At 44.3% G+C, this 16461-nt stretch overlaps 1 protein-coding gene across 2 annotated transcripts in view; it reads left to right on the forward strand.

Annotated features, from left to right (window-relative positions):
* COL4A6 (collagen type IV alpha 6 chain) overlaps positions 1 to 16264 on the forward strand; it is a 210133-nt gene extending 193869 nt beyond the window's left edge. For both annotated transcript variants that reach the window (XM_030575448.1, XM_030575447.1), the window contains exons 35-46: positions 1128 to 1235; positions 1988 to 2095; positions 2560 to 2631; positions 4143 to 4268; positions 4704 to 4820; positions 5672 to 5833; positions 7385 to 7483; positions 8078 to 8224; positions 9414 to 9530; positions 10856 to 11047; positions 11286 to 11572; positions 12660 to 16264. In XM_030575448.1, coding sequence (XP_030431308.1) covers positions 1128 to 1235; positions 1988 to 2095; positions 2560 to 2631; positions 4143 to 4268; positions 4704 to 4820; positions 5672 to 5833; positions 7385 to 7483; positions 8078 to 8224; positions 9414 to 9530; positions 10856 to 11047; positions 11286 to 11572; positions 12660 to 12920 — 1796 coding nt within the window. In that variant the 3' untranslated portion in view covers positions 12921 to 16264. The remainder of the gene's footprint in view (positions 1 to 1127; positions 1236 to 1987; positions 2096 to 2559; positions 2632 to 4142; positions 4269 to 4703; positions 4821 to 5671; positions 5834 to 7384; positions 7484 to 8077; positions 8225 to 9413; positions 9531 to 10855; positions 11048 to 11285; positions 11573 to 12659) is intronic.
* The last annotated feature ends 197 nt before the right edge of the window (positions 16265 to 16461 follow it).

The raw sequence follows: 16461 nt of genomic DNA on the forward strand, positions 1-16461 counted from the left end.
TGTGGGGACTAGAAGGTGGCCCTGAGCCTGAAAAATGCTAAATACTCCAAAACCAGGCAAAATCCTAATCTCAACCCCATCCCTCAGGTCCCACCTAGCTTCTCATATTCTATAGGTTCCAGAGTGTCCAGTCTCTGGCACCCTGATAACAGGTCCAGGCCCCTGTTCAGAGGCCTTTGGTGCAGCAGCATCAGGAAATGCATATACTTCTCATTTTCTTCAGGCCTTTCTCTAGTATAGCTTTTCTGCCAGATTAGAGAGAAGAAGCAGTGTAGCCTTATGGTTAGAGAAGTGGACAGAAAGTCACCTTTCCTTCTGACTTACCATATGAGTTTGGGCAAGTTACTTTAAACATATCATAGCACTTCTTCTAAAAGGATCTCAACCAAAGTGCAGTACAGAGCGCTGAGATAATGTCTGCAATGCAAACAGAGTAGCTGTTATGCCACTAAGATTTGGTGATGTGTAACCTAAGACTATGAACTGGTTCAGCTGAAAGGGGGAATGATGCTGGGACACTTTTTTTTTTTATTATTCTTAAAAAAAGCCATGGGATCATTAACTTCCACCTGCACAGTTTCTAGGGATGGGCAGAAATTGATGTTGATTAGATGTCTTATCTGAAATGCAGCACCTGCCTAGTATTGGACACCAGTGATAGCAAAGTCTTGTTATGAAGTTAGAATTTATAGAACCTGATTTTCAGAAATTCTGAGCACAAACAGTTAAAATGAGACCCTATAACTTTCTGACCCAGTGGGGAGAGTCACCCAGTGAGTCATAGTGACACAGAAATTACTGTGACTTCTTGATAGTAGAAAGGGCCTTCCTGTCTCTCTCTCCCGTATTTTTTTTTTATTCCTAGTACTCAACAGTGACCTGTGATTGGTTGCAAAAGTTCTGTAAAAGGCCAGTAGCTTGCTCCATAGGATATTGCCACTCATCCCTTGACCTCACAAGGGATATCAGGAGATTATAGCAGCAGTATCCTATAGTACACTGTAATGACCATAGCATTGCAAAGCAGAATTGTTAGTTCATTCCCAACCCTTAGATAACAGATACATGATGGTATGGTCTGTGGTCTGTGATAGGATCTAACATGATTTTCACACTTACCATTTAAGGTGAGAGGGGAAAAGATGGGCCAAAGGGTGAACCAGGATACCCAGGAACCACTGGCATGGATGGGCCTAAAGGTATCCCAGGTGATCTGGGCCGAGAAGGACCACCAGGTATGGCAGTGAGCATAGCATCTAACCAGTGAGGTTTGTAGGATGGCCAAAGATATACTGTTGTGTTGTTTTCGTTTTTGTTCTTGTGTTGCTTGTGATAGGACGGCCTCATCTTAATAGAGAAATAAACAGAAAAGACCTTTTGTAACAGACACAATGTCATCTGGCACTCTGTATTTTCTTCTATTCTTGCTCTGAAAGACGGCCACATTCTATAGTGATAAGCCTAGAGGCAGATCCTGCATTGTGGCACCTGGGTAACATAGCACAGAAGATATAGCCAAAGGGAAAGGGGAGGACGAAAGCTGAGTTTCAGCCACCTCTGCACCTCCTGGATCCTGGGCTGCTGCTGGGTTCAAATGATCCCTGATCTGAGTTGCAGACTGTAATTCACAGCAGGCTCTCCAGGGCTGGTTCTCCAGCCATTGTCATGATTAACGATGTATATAATCAATGTATCTATCTGAATTATTTACCCAAGTCTATAATCTGGGCAGATGATGAAAAATACATTTGTTGAATAATTTATATGAGAGAAAATAGTGAAATTAATCAGCTAAATATTATACAGCTAGTTGTTATAACAGAGAGGGTGCTTTGTGGGTTTGCTTTGTCTAGATAGCAGTTTGCTCATCCAGCACTTCTACATTGCCATGAGCGGGTGAAAGACAGCAAATGGTAAAACAGAGTTGTCCAATGCTGGCACTCAACAACGCAGGTCCATCCCTTGTCATTTTGTCGCTTGTTTTCAGGCCTCCCTGGAATTGCTGGGTTGCGAGGAAATGCAGGTCTTCCAGGTTCTCCAGGGCAGCCTGGACCTGTAGGATTCATCGGGCTCCCTGGGAGAGCAGGGCCAAAAGGTGCATCTTTCTTTTAACTTTCCAGCTGGGGAAAAAGTCAAATCAATAAACTAGTATGTTGGCTGGGCAGGATATAGGAGACAGCAGAGTTGTAGTCTACTGTGCTTGGGCCAGTGTGCATTAGTAACTGAAGCTCATTTCTTGGGGCTGTCAGTGTTGGCTCCAGCTGTTCAAAACCATAAAAATAATGTCTAAAAAGGGAGAGGCTCTTACCTGATTTTTGAGGTTTGGGTCATAGTAGGGTTTGTTGCAGGTAAAACTATAATAGCAAGCTCCTGTGGGAAAAGCTTTTCTTCTTGCATTAATGTGGGGTGTCTAGAGGAAAATCTTACTTGCATTGGTCTCCAGAAGCACTAAACGCATGCACAGAGTCTCCTTGTCTTGTACATTTCCTTCAGATTAGGTGCTTCTTGTATGCTACACGCTATTGATTGTCCATTTAAACTTCTATAATGTCTCCTCAGGATTCCCTGGATTTCCTGGTTTAAATGGTCTGAACGGCTTGCCGGGCACAAAAGGGTCACCTGGAACACCAGGTGAAAAAACTGCTGCTGTGGTATATTTAGAGGGTGGGGTTTGAGTGATGACACAGTTCATCACAAAATGGCTCCATTTTAGTCATGTTCTGGCTTTAATAGAAATAACACGGAACCCACATTGTGCATCTAGCATCCATATTCTTACTAAATCTGTGGGACCAAATTCTGCTTCAATAATGAAGCATTAGCACTGAATTCAATGGGGTTTCACACATGAAACGAGCGCAGGATGTTTTCTGCAGGTGCCATTGGAGTTGTAGGTTCTGCCTCAACACCTGAACCAGCTTGTAGCCACTAGGAAGTTAATTTGATGAAAGTTTAGGCCTGCTTTGTCTCTCATTTCTGTTACTCTGATTTCACACAGACAACAATTGGCTATTTGGTTAGGTTTTGGCTTAAAGATGATACGTTGCCACGTAGATCTCAATTACACTGGGCCTGTACTTGTTCATGAGAATAGTATCACTGAGGTCTGTGGGCTCCCTCAGATAAGTAAGAGCACCGGGCCCTTAGGCTGCATTTAGGAATGTTCTGCTGGATTTTCATATTTTGATGGTAATTTTAATAGTTCTTTTTTTCTCAACAATTTTTTGACAAATCCAAAGAGGTGGGGAAAGACATTTGGAGAGAGAGGTATATCTAGTCAGAATTATCCTCAAAGTCTGAACGTTTTTAAAATGGTAACAGAAACGTCAAATTTGTAAACTTTAAATTGTAGCTGGATAAATGAAAGGAACACAGGCATTACTGGATGCAAACAGGATTAAAACTGAACATAAAAATTCTAGTTCGTAAAAAAATCTCTCTAGTGCTCTCCATGTTTTCTGGATTTCAAAGTCTTTATTTTTGGGAAATAAAGACAATTGCTGTATTTTCTGAAGCACTCAAATGATTTGCATTTGTTTTCTGATTTTCATGTCTGAGAGAATGGAAAGACAATATGGTATTGGCTCTTGCCAACACACCATGGGAAGCATCTCCCAGAGCCCTGCCTCTATCCTGAAGCACTTCATGCTTCACTCCAAATCTTCTTGAGCAGTGGATGCTGATTGACCCCTCCATCTTGGAAACCAAAGTCTTTTGAACAGTGGGTTCAACTCTTGTATTGTGTCTCCTGAGAGGAGTGGCACAGAAGACACAATCCAGGGAGATTGGAGGCAAAATTGACTTTCCCAAACTGACTATGGGCTTTGCTGGAACCCAGAATCCCTGCTGCGCCAAGCACTATGGGCACATCCTTACACCAGGGCTCATGAAAGGGCTATGCTGATCTTAGGCTGGGAGAATTCTTCCCCAGCCCCTTGAGTCATCTTTATATCCACTGTGCACCACCAGAGCAGCATATAAGGGACTGGCGTTGAGACCAGATTCAGCCTCAGTGACTTCTCCGAACTCCAGGCAGCCAAGGGGTGGGTGGCTAACACTGTATATTGACTGAACATGCAAACAGACTTACAGCAAAGCAGTTGTAAAAGGCTCCTCTGTCCTCTTTAAACATGTTTGATTAGGTCTGAGTGAAGCTGGACTGAATGGCCCTGCAGGGCTTCCAGGTCCTAAGGGTGAAGAAGGTTCCCCGGGCATTGGCCTAGGAGCCCCAGGACTCCCTGGGCAGAAAGGATCATCAGGAGACACGGGTAAATAGTAACGACTGTAGAAGCAGATGAATTGTATTGACTAATAGAATGTACCTAGACTTGGGGCAGCTGGGAGTATATGTAGGGTCAGTGTAGTTTAATAATGGAAATTCACAGTCATAAAGATATGAAGGGGTCATTGGTTTGTAGATGTGTAAACACAAAGTAAAGGTATGGCATGGTCTAATGTATGACAAATGACTGAGTGAATAGTTTGTCCTAGTTTTATAGCTCTCTCAGGGTGCTCTCACTTAATGAGAAAGGGGGTTTGTTCCTTCCCTGGAGGGGCATGGGGTGTTGTTTGGAATAACATCCCATACCCCTTAATTCTACCCATATTGATGTTACACTGTCCACGTGCATCATCCCTGATGATCACAATAGGGATATATCCATTTCCTGTTTTTTTTTTTCAATATTCATCTGTAATTCTAGGTCCTCCGGGTTCTTTGGGTCTGCCTGGTTTACCAGGGCTTCCTGCCATCTCTCTTCCTTCAAATATACCTGGGAGACGTGGTGATCCTGGCCGTCCTGGAGTGGATGGGAATCCAGGTATGGAGATGAGAGGCTCATTTGTGTTATATGCTCTAGCAGTGGAAATAGCAAGGTTGACTGCCGTTCATTTCCTGTGAACAGCTGAGAAGGGGAAATTGACTGACTGCTCATAAAATCCAATCTAATCTGGTGTTTAGAGCAGGGATTGGGAATCAAGAGGTCTGGGTTCTCTGGTCATTGCTCTGTCACTGACCTAGAGTAAATGGTTTTATTGCGCTATGCCTCAGTTTCCCCTGATGTAAAATGGGGATAATAATAGTGTGCTTATTCAACTTAGTAAATGCTTTGAGCTCCTGTTGAAAGGTGGCAATATAAGTGCAAAATAATTATTTCTCGTTAATCACTAGTATGATTTAATTATTTTATTGAGATTTCATTATCATTCCTGTTGTTACTTTTTTATTTGTACTGCAGTAGTGGCTGGGAGCCCCACTCATGGACCAGGCCATGTGCTCGGTGCTGTACACACCACAGAACAAACAGATGGTCCCTGCTCCAAAGAGCATCATTGTACATGCTCTGATAAATCACAGTGCAGCGTGACTCACCAATGCTCGCAGTGTGAAGGGATGTGAACTCCCTTCACTGGCAGTTGGGGAAGCAAAAGAAATAGAGATTTGACCTAGAACACAATCGTTTGTAGCAAATCCTTCTCCTGGCCTGCTGAACTGACAGTTATAAAGGGGAAATGATATTTTTGATGTCCATAGGACATCCCTCACACTGGAAACCTTGCTTCCATGCAGCCAAGAATGAATGAATGAGTATGCCATAGGTGGCCAGCTGAGGATAATGGCAGCATTCCGTCTGTTACAGAAACTGATTTTTCTCACCCACTTTGTTTCTAGGTACCCCAGGTCCTCCAGGTCCTCGAGGGCTCTCTGGCCCAGCCTCCAATCAAGGTGATACTGGCCTTCCAGGTCGCCCTGGAGTTCCTGGTTTGCAAGGCATAAAGGGTGACATGGGACTCCCTGGTCCACCTGGAATTCCAGGAGCATCAGGACTCAAAGGTATTTTCGTATAGTGTTTTGAAGTTGTCCCCTGGGAGTATAAAGAGCTGCCACATGTTATAAGCATGATAGCTGTGACATCAGTTCTGATGTAGGTGTGTGGCACTCTGGGATTTGTTTTCTGTTCCATGAACGCCGAAGGTAGGTTTCTCCAAAGCACTCCATTTTCACCTACAGTGATGCAGCAACATTAGGCCAGCCCGCCCTGAGCACTCTTGAAAATCCCATTGTTGCAGGCACAGAGGGTGCCCGAGGCAAGCAACAGTGGTCCGTTGCCCAGAGTGCATAGCGCCAATAAACACACCAGGGTGGAGAAGCAAGCAAAGTTTATTTGAGATCTCAAAGCGGTGCTGGGAGACTTAGCATGCCTCAGATCCAGCACCCCTACACAAGTGGCTTTTCCTTTTTTATAAGTTTTTTTTCTCTTCTTTCTTCCCCTCCCCCTGTGGCAATTACGTAAGCGCAGATGCATTAGGTAATCTTGTCCGCAGCAGCTCGTTAGTAAGTTTTCCTTCTGCAAATTATCTTGTCCTTCTGCTAAAGGTGCACAGGCCTCATTATTTCTGCTTTAGACCAGTTAGAACTGTTGCAACTGATAACGGCTGTTACACCTGGCCTTTTAGGTCGATTAAAGTTCAAACATGGAGGGACTCTTGTCTGCTGAGGCCTAAAACCAGGAAGGCTCCATACCCTTGTGGCCTTCCACCCTCCCGAGTTACTTAGGGTTATGCTTAGTGACACCAACACCAACTTGCATTTTTTCACTTCTCTTCATTAATTTAGGTAACAGCTGCCCACAGACAGGAACACTGTGCTTGTTGTTTGCAGCTGCTGGCTGGGATTGCCTATCCCCAGATCCATGTACAGATCTCCCCTCTTCTATGGGCCAGGAAAAGCTGCTGCCACAGCTCTCTCCTACCCATCCACACATCCTCTGGGCCTCGCTTCGGCCACACCATGGCCTTGGGGATCCATGAGGGGCCAGGGACAGAGTGGGCTGTGGGGAGTCAGTCTGTGCAGGCAGGGCCAGTGGGGGAGCACATCACCCATCCTCTGGTCCTCCCCAGTAGGAAGTGTGGTTCTACAGGAGCTATAGAGCTTGGGAGCCAGGCGAGGAAGGACACTGGACAAAAAAGCTGCTGTGAGGGCACAAGGCCTCTGACAGGTTCCCTGGATTTGTGGATGGGCTCCAGAGCCTATTTGTGAGGGCAAACCCTGCCCCCTGGGGGTTGTCAGGGGAAGAATTTCACATGGGAAGATACCTCCTCCCCAGAACCCCCTCCCATGGATTTTTCCACAAGAGGGAATGGTGTTTGTAATGATTTCAGATTAAGTGTAAGATTCCCTGCTAATAATGTTACAGTGGAGGCTCTCACAAAGCTGCCCAGCCGATGTGTCAGTCGATTCTGGGAATCAGAATTGATACAAGGGTGTGACTATGTAATTTAGAACCACACCTCTGCCACTGGTGCATCTGCCAGTGTTTCACTCAGGTGCAGAACCAGGGATTCGTTTTCAAGGGCCATTAGTCTTTGATCTGTATCTTCTCAGGTGTGAAGGCTGAGCCAGGCTTTATGGGGATGCCAGGTAAAGACGGGCTTCCAGGGGACCCTGGAATTCCTGGGCTGAAAGGTGAAACTGGTAGCCGAGGTAAGCACAGGATGACTTGGAGAGCTGTACTGCACTTGCAAACGGCTTGTGGGGTGGAAGGTGGGGGATCACAATTAGCAGGTTTATGTTATTTTGGGTTTTGTTCCTTTTTTCCACCCAAGTACAAAGCCTGAGCTTTTGGTGACTTTTAAATGGGGATGGGCATAAACCAGCAACTCAGCTCCAAACCCGCCCAGATGTTGGGGAAGTTGGGAACCAGTCTTTGCAACTTTTGTTACTTAAAATGTATCTTCTATAGTGTTTTCTCTGTGGAGACAACTGCTTGCAGAAATTGGAACTAACTCTGTGTTTATCTTTCTATCAGTCTCTGTATCTTTCCTGCTGGGGGTGGGGGGGGGATTTCTGTTTCTCCCCCAGATCCCCAACAACCTGTATTTGTAGCCAAAAAAATAAAAAAGGGGCTGAGACTTAGGGAAATTAGGGACTTTTAACAAGAGCTTGGGAAGTTATGGGAATATACCCAGTACTATACAGGGCTTTCCCTATTTGTTAAACTACATCCTTGTGTTAGTAGATCATCCTATCTGTGCACTTTATGTGGGGTACTTATGGTGCCATTTGTGATGTGTACAGGTTTCTCGGGCCCACCAGGCGCTCCAGGCCTAATACCAAAACCAGAAGAAGTCATAGTTCCTCCAGGGCTACCTGGTCTGCCAGGAATTGATGGTGTCCCTGGCTATGCTGGAGATCGTGGATTTCAGGGACTAGATGGACAGCAAGGTAAAGAGCACTGCATTCAAATAAGTGAAACTGAAACGTTGGACTTCTTGCATTCACAGGAAGCTGTTTTATAAATTGTGCTGTCAAAATTCATATGCTTTTCTTTAGAAGCTTTGTAATGGAAATGACCACAATGTGTCTTTTTTTAATTAGAACTGGCTAGAAATATTTTTTTGTACATTATGTTCATGGGATTTTATAGCCTCTTTTGCGTTAGGTTCATGGAATTGAAAGCAACAGTCAGGATGCAGTTGGCACGATGGCAACGTAGATCTGGCAGCAGATCTAATCAGTCTGAGAATAATTCATCATGGAGAATTATAGGGATTGTGTCAACATGAAATACTGTAATACTTTAGGAACCCAATTTTGCACCGTTGTAATTTTGCCATTGACTTCAGAGGGTGCAGGATCAGGTCCTGCATACCCACCACTGCAATGCTGAATGTTCCTTGTCATTTGGGAAAATAATTACAACTTAATGTTAAATATGAACACAATTTCTCACTGTATGCAAGCTCTTGGAGAGACAGAATCCCAGCAGGTGTCTGCTCTTTTCCCTGCACACTGGTCTAAAGCACAAGATGACAATATTAAACAGAGACCTCAAGTGCTAATCCCATTGAATTTTAGAGCAGGTGGGAGAGGGGAATTTAGATTCAAGTCCATTGATCTAAACTTGCCATTATGTAACTTTAGATCATATGAGATCCAAAATTGAAGGAGGCCCATTTTCTGATTTGGATGTGGCTGAAATCAATCAAGGATAGCTGCTTCTGTAAGGTTTTAACCTCAAAATGGTGGCAGTCAGTTCTGAGACTAGGTAATCTTTTCTCTGTTTACAATGGCAGAAATCTTGAGAGATACGATGAAAATAATCACAACATTTTACTGGCATCATATCCAAACCTGAATCCAAGTGCTGCTTTGGCTTCAAACTCAAATCCACCGGAGCCTGAGCCTGACCCAGATCTGAGCACTGTCTTCTGTTCATTTGTACTGCCTGAATGTGTTACACGCAGCAGGTCGTAGGTCATATTGAATCATGGTGCCAAGCTGTTTGTAGCAAGAATTGTTAAGTTTAAGCCCTCAGCATTGCTAATCATGACACATCCCTGTGCTGATGCCAGGAGTGAAAGCTTTGATGTAAGAAAGCAAATTAAATAATAATCATTACATTTAATTACAGGTCCAAAAGGTCTGTCAGGCAGATCAGGTCAGGTGGGACATCCTGGTTTACCGGGGCCAGATGGCGCAGTTGGGGATCCAGGAACCCCAGGTATTCCAGGACCACCAGGATTGGAAGGTAATTTTATTCTTTAATTTTTTCTTTGGATATTCTCTGAGTGCTCAATCAGCAAGATTTCAGATTGGCCTCCTAATGCAGTGATGCTGCCCGAGGCCTCAGACATCACAGACATTCCACATTATAGACTTTAAAAAAGAAGGACCTATGTGGTGCCCAGGAACTTGTGCCTTGTGTCTGCACTGATGTGAATTTCACCTTTAGTGAGACAGTTAGGAGTAAACTCACCCACTGCAGCATGCTCTGGAGTATGCAATTGCTATCTGTCACTACTGATGATTAGGCTACGATTTTGTCGCAGAGGTCAAGGAATCCGTGACTTCCAAAGGCTTCTGTGACTTCTGCCCACAGTGGCTGGGAGCTGTAGGGTTCCCCCTGCTGCCCACGGTGGCCGGGCAACAGAGACCCTCCCAAGCTCCAAGCTGCTGAGCTTGTGGGAAGCAGGGGCTCCCTGCAGTGCCTGGCCACCCTGAGTGGTGGGAAGCCTGGAGCTCCAAGCCCCCATGGGTAGTGGGGGGCCCCAGATCTCTGAGCCAGGGCCCCTGCAGCTGCCTAGTTGCTGTTGGGACTCCGCAGCTCCCCATTTTGACAGGGATATTTTTAGTAAAAGTCACCAAGAGGTCAGGAGCTTCCATGAATTTTTCTTTATTGCCTATGACCTATCCGTGACTTTTACTAAACATATCCATGACAAAAATCTTAGCCTTACTGATAATTCGTTGTATAGGATGATGGACACCTTTCTAGCTGTAATAAACAGGGAGTCATCAGCAAGGTTTGGAAGCACAGGAACAGGGCATTCACTGTAGAATTTGAAGAGGAGTGAATCAGAGAGAAGAAATGTGGTTGGAGTGGGACAGTGAATGGGAGGTACAGCCTGGTGCTTGACTGACAGTCAGAGTGTCTGGATTTTGTTCCTAGCTCTGTAACCTGGGACAAGCTACTGAACTTCTGTGCCATCATGATAAAACACCACCACCTACTGCACTGGTGTGGGAATTAACGAGTGCTAGAGGGCCTCACCCGCAAGGGCAAGGCAGAATTACTGTATTATGAACTACAGTTGCAAGTGCCTGCATACCACAGTGATTGGGTGAGACAGAAAAATTAATGGTATGGAAAGTGAATCATTATCATAGGGTACTGACTGGCTTTGAGAATCAGCCAGGCCTATTTGATCACATGGCAACCATCAATACTTGAGCTTTACATTGTCGTTTGGTTGTGACAGAAGTGACATAAATGCCCAAACACAAGGATGGATGCAGAAAGTCAGCTAACTTACTTGCCGTGTACTTGCAATATGTGACTGACTTCTCTCCCAGGTGTCTCTGGAAAGCCAGGCCCATTTGGTTTGCCTGGAATGCCTGGTCGGGGTGTAGGCGTTGGATACACTTTGGTGAAGCACAGCCAGTCGGAGCAGATTCCGCCATGCCCAATTGGAATGAATAAGCTCTGGGAGGGGTACAGCTTGCTGTATGTGGAGGGTCAGGAAAAGGCGCACAACCAGGATCTCGGTAAGTCAAAAAGATGGTCACAAATGAGGCAGGCCAAATTCCACTCCCCCATACACACTGCACAGCTCCTACTGATTTCACTGGGCTTTGTCAGAGGCGTGAATCTGAGGTGGAATACAACACTGAGAGTGCAATGATACTTGCCACTTGCTTATCATCTGGGTCTGGTCTTTACTAGCGCTTGCTTTTTGGCAGCAGCTTAATGTGCCTTTTGTTCTACTCTCCATTCCCACCCCAGGTTTTGCTGGCTCCTGCTTGCCTCGCTTCAGCACCATGCCATTTATTTACTGCAACATCTATGAGGTGTGCTACTATGCCAGCCGAAATGACAAATCCTACTGGCTCTCCACCACTGCTCCCATCCCCATGATGCCAGTGAGCCGTCTGGAGATCCCGCCGTACATCAGTCGTTGCTCGGTGTGTGAAGCACCTTCCCAGGCTATTGCAGTACATAGCCAGGACATTACCATCCCACAGTGCCCTGAGGGCTGGCGCAGCCTGTGGATTGGATACTCTTTCCTAATGGTGAGAAAAATCAATTTGTTAATGCAAAGACTGTCACACTTGAGGTCTGAGGCTTGTTTTAATATTGGCAGTTCATCTTTGATGCAGCCACTAAGTTCGCTAGTTTTAACAGTTGCGTCCAAGAAACTGAAAGCTCCACGAGCTGACCTAAGGAGTTCCTTGTGTATTACCAGCAGACCCAGTATAACCTCAGCCATTTTGTTGCCATTTAGCTGACTTCTTAAGTGTATTGATAAAGTTCATGGTGGGATGGAAGAAATAGAACACTTCCATACTATGAAAGAGACTAATGGCCCTTAAGAATTGATTCCTTTAAACATCAAAAAGGCTAATTAACTATAGAGAGACAAGGTGAGTGAGATAATATCTTTTACTGGACCAACTTCTCTTGGTGTGAGAGAGAGAGTTTGAGCTTATGCTCAGCTGTCCTTTAGCTCTTCCAGACCTGCAAGCCCAAAGGCTTGTTTTTCTCACCCCCAGAAGTTGATCCAATAAAAGATATTAGCTCACTCACCTTGTGTCTCTAAGATCCTGGGATCAACATGGCCACATCACCGCAATTAAAGTATAGCACAGATTTAACCCCTTCTCCCACGCTTTTTCCAGAAATGTTGTACAAGGAGATTTCCTGGTAGCTCATTAAAGTGTGATTGCAAAGTGATTCTAAAAATAGCAATGTGATATTCTTGATTGTCTCTCAGTTTTCAAATCTGCTCACTTTATAAGTGAAAAAGCTCCTTTTTTATATTACCAGAATCCTATATTCAACCCGAGGTTTGCATTCTTGTGCTTCCCCCCCTAACTCTAGGGTGACCAGATGTCTCAATTTTGTAGGGACAGTCCTGATTTTTTGGTCTTTTTCTTATATAGGTTCCTATTACCCCCTGCCCGTGTCCTGATTTTTCACACTTGCTGTCTGTTCACCCTGCGTTAACTCCGACCCAAGTGACATGTAGCTACACGTGTCATGGAGGAGCAATCTAGATTTCCCCATTTTGTTCACTGCAACAAATGTATCCCATGAGTTCCTATGTAACTGCCTGTCTCCTCCTTTTGGAACTCAGTTAAATAACCGTATTCATTCTAGCACACTGCAGCTGGCGCAGAAGGCGGAGGTCAGTCCCTTGTCTCACCCGGCTCTTGCCTTGAGGATTTCCGTGCCACTCCTTTCATTGAATGCAATGGTGCCAGAGGAACCTGCCATTACTTTGCAAACAAATACAGCTTCTGGCTGACGACAGTCGAACGCACGCAGCAGTTTGTCAGTGCTCCTCCCTCAGAAACTCTGAAAGCAGGACAGCTCCGAACACGAGTCAGCCGTTGCCAAGTGTGCATGAAGAACTTGTAGCAAAAACAACCCAAACAAATAAAACTTTGCTGCTTAAGTTTTTAAACCTCAATCATTGGAAGAAGAAACAAAAACACAAGCCCATTCTGCTGGTGGTTTGTGGATAAGTTACAACAGCCAGAACACTACTGAAATTATGTTTTAGATCCATCAGAAATGTTACTTCACACAGAAGGAGGGAGGGACAGACTAATGCTCTGAAACCTCTGACTGTTTTGTGGAACATGGTGCTACACTTTTGCTTCTCTGTTTTTCTTATTCATGGCTACCTCAGAAAGTCTCTGTGCCTTTCTCATTCAGATTGCAGAGTGACAAGCACTCCGTATTATATCGCCCAGCCCTTTTATGCACTCATCTCTAGCCAATGATAGATTTTCTTAAATAAGTTGGTGCTTCACTGATGAGTTGTCTTTGCACAAAGCATTTGGCATGGCCTAGGGGAATATGCCTTGATTAGATAAGAAAATATGTAATGAAGTGGATTTTCAATAGGAAAGGAACTTAACTCTAAACTAATTAAAACAAATCACTGCAGCAGGTGCTCAGAGTATTAAGCATTCAAGACTGAAAACTGGCTTACCTGGGAAGTTCTTACTTAAAGGTGAGCTCATTGTGTTTTTTGCTTTTTAAAGCAGTTGGCAAAATCTTTGGTTTCAGTGATGCACAAGCAACTTGGAGCCAAATTCAGACCAGCTGTAACTGATTTCCCCTGTGAAAAATGTGGATTTCTACTTGAACTTAAAGCCATTTTCATTATTCAGCACAGCTTTATCTCTATTGAAATGTGTTCTGTGTAAGGACACAGTTCAAGGTTTGTCGTTATCCTTTTGCACTCTAGCAATTTGTGACCTCCAGAATAATTTCATTAATACGTACTGTGGCAGAGCTCCGACTTTGTCTCTGTGGGTCCTGTACTTCCAGGCAGTTTATGCCAGCTTCAGAGGCTCACTGCGACCCTCCACGTAGCCCTTCTCTCTCTAGGGCCAGGTTACAGTCAACTGAGCCCTTTTCATCATAAGCCAGCAAGAAGGTTGGCGAGAGAATTTCCAGTCTCTGTTGTCCCTACAGGCTTATTCAAGAACAGTTTAGCCTCCTGTCCTGACAGGGGCCTGTCTTCCCGTCCCAGAAGATGTTTCTATAGTGGTGGGTTGGGGGGAACCCAGGCCCATACTCTACTCTGGGTTCTGGCCCAGGGACCCTCGTGGCAATAGCTGTTGGCAGCTGACCTTTCACCACTAGAACTGCTACATTTCCCTGGGCCACTTCCTCACAGCTCTCCCGCTTCTCTATCTTAATGCCTTCTTCACCCTAACCTTAGGGCTCCTTTCCAGTGGCTTGAGAGTATCTTCATTAGCCAGCCCTTCAGCCACACTTCCTTTCCCCCAGGCTGGGGGGAGTGAGCCCTAGCTAAGATCAAGTGTAGTATCTGAGGGGCCTTAATTAGAGTCAGGTGTTCACATTAGCTTAACAGCCTCACCTGACTCTCTGCAGATTAATTAGAGTCAGGCATCTATTCTAGCCTCGAGCAGCCCCCACTCTGGTCAGTCAGGGAACAGAAAACTGCTTATCCAGTGGCCAGTATATCTGCCTTCTACTAATCGGTTGTACCCAGCTGACCTGGGTCTATCACAGTACATATGAAACCATCTTTCTGAGGTAGCCTTAGAACAGGTTTTTTGTAAGTATTCAAACTGTGTATATTTTAAAATGTAGAAGCCTTATTATTTAGCATTCAAGTTTATGGAAACACAGAAGCAAGCAGTTGTTGGATGTACATTTTTTTTACTGCTAAAATCGCCTGTATTGTATTCTTCATCCTCTGGGCTTTATTTCTACTAGTTAAAAAACACATTACTGTATTTCTAATGCACTGTTAAATATTCACACAGTTCCTTCAGGTTATAATTACAATCAGTGGTACTCAATTTCTATTTTCCTGTATATTCTAAGGGAAAGCCATAAATACAATATGTCCATGCTGAGAATTAACTAAGGCTAAAGCTATTAATTTCAGCTTGTTTCTACAGTGAGGCTGGTGACACCCATAGGTATCAGCATTTTAGAGGATCTGAAGTGAGGGCCTTGTAAATTCAATTTTTTTTTAATTGAAAGAAAACTGTACAGAAAGTTGCTACTGATCCAGGACAAAGACTTAATCACTCTTCTTTATTACTGACTTAGGGTACTTAGAACTCTGGGCTTGATCCACTGAAGCACATGGTTGAATTTAAGTACACAGGTAGGCCCACTGATTTCAATAGGGCTACTCACAAGCTTGAGTTTTGCTGGATCCTGGTCAGGGTACTCAGGACCCTTGCATGGTTGAGCTCAATTGGAGCTAATAACTTGCAGTCAACAATTTGTTCTTTGATGTAACCTCTTTCTGCTACAAAATATCAATCACAACTTTTAATTATTCAACAAACATCTCGTTTTTTCACTCCATAGCTTGATGGTGCATCCAGGTCAGATACCTGATCTCTGCTAAGTCGCATGGTATTAGACTTTGAAATTCACTTTCTGCAAATATTGGTGTCAGTAAAACTCAACTCCAGTGTTTGTTTTAAAAATTTGAGCAAATATTTGTGGAAAACATTTTTTGTCACCCATTCTACTCATTAGGTGCCAGCAGAAGCACCAGGTCTGGTACCAGTTTATTTGTGTGGATGTTGAGGGGAAGGGTAAGGAAAAGCGGGTTTTGCTCTGGATGCACATGACTGAAGTACACATACGTCTTTTCAGGAGCAGAGTCTATGTACTTGTTTAGCTTTATGCACCGTGTGTAATGTCATGGCAGTTCTGCACTGAAAGCAATTGACTTCAGTAGGGCCAAGATTTCACCCTGATGGGTAATGTTAAGCACAAGCATGTCTTTGCAAGATCAGGGCCACAGTCCGATCTTCTTCCACTCCTATCCAGACCTCCTTCCAATCAACCCTGTATCTACCCCCTCTCCTTCCAGTTGCTGCTCAAGACACTTTTCCAGGAAGCCTGTATACTTCAGATTTCCCCTCTGAGGTGTGTTTATGTAATGAAAGATAACAGGAGGGCAATTAAAAAAAAAAAAAAAGGATGAACTAAGGATGATATGCCTAGCTTCATTGCTTAGTCATCTAGCGGGCACCTCCCTTTTCTGTGTAGATGTCATCCTCTAGAATGTAAGCTTTTCAGAGCAGGGCTGCATTTTCAGTTTTGTCTGGAAGGCACCAAGCATAGCTATGGTCTTTAATGAATACTAGTTGGGGAGCCATCACAGCTTTTTTTTAAAACTTTGTGCAGTGACATCTCCTTTTGTTAATGTTCAGTTTCCAAACTGTGGTTAATAAAGGCAAACAAGGCATGAACTGTTGGTCTGGGTAATTATTTTTGTTCGAAAGTCATGTTTTCCCGTTCTTCAGATGCTAAGCACCAGCATCTCCTTTCACTCGGGTTTTGCAAGTGCTCAGCACATCTCCTGCCTAGGCCCAGTACTCATCTATTTGTGAACAACGACACAGTGCAGTTAACATGAAAATCTCCCAATCATACCAGGCCTCATCCG

Source organism: Gopherus evgoodei, chromosome 9, assembly GCF_007399415.2.
Source record: "Gopherus evgoodei ecotype Sinaloan lineage chromosome 9, rGopEvg1_v1.p, whole genome shotgun sequence".
Lineage (NCBI taxonomy): Eukaryota > Metazoa > Chordata > Testudines > Testudinidae > Gopherus > Gopherus evgoodei.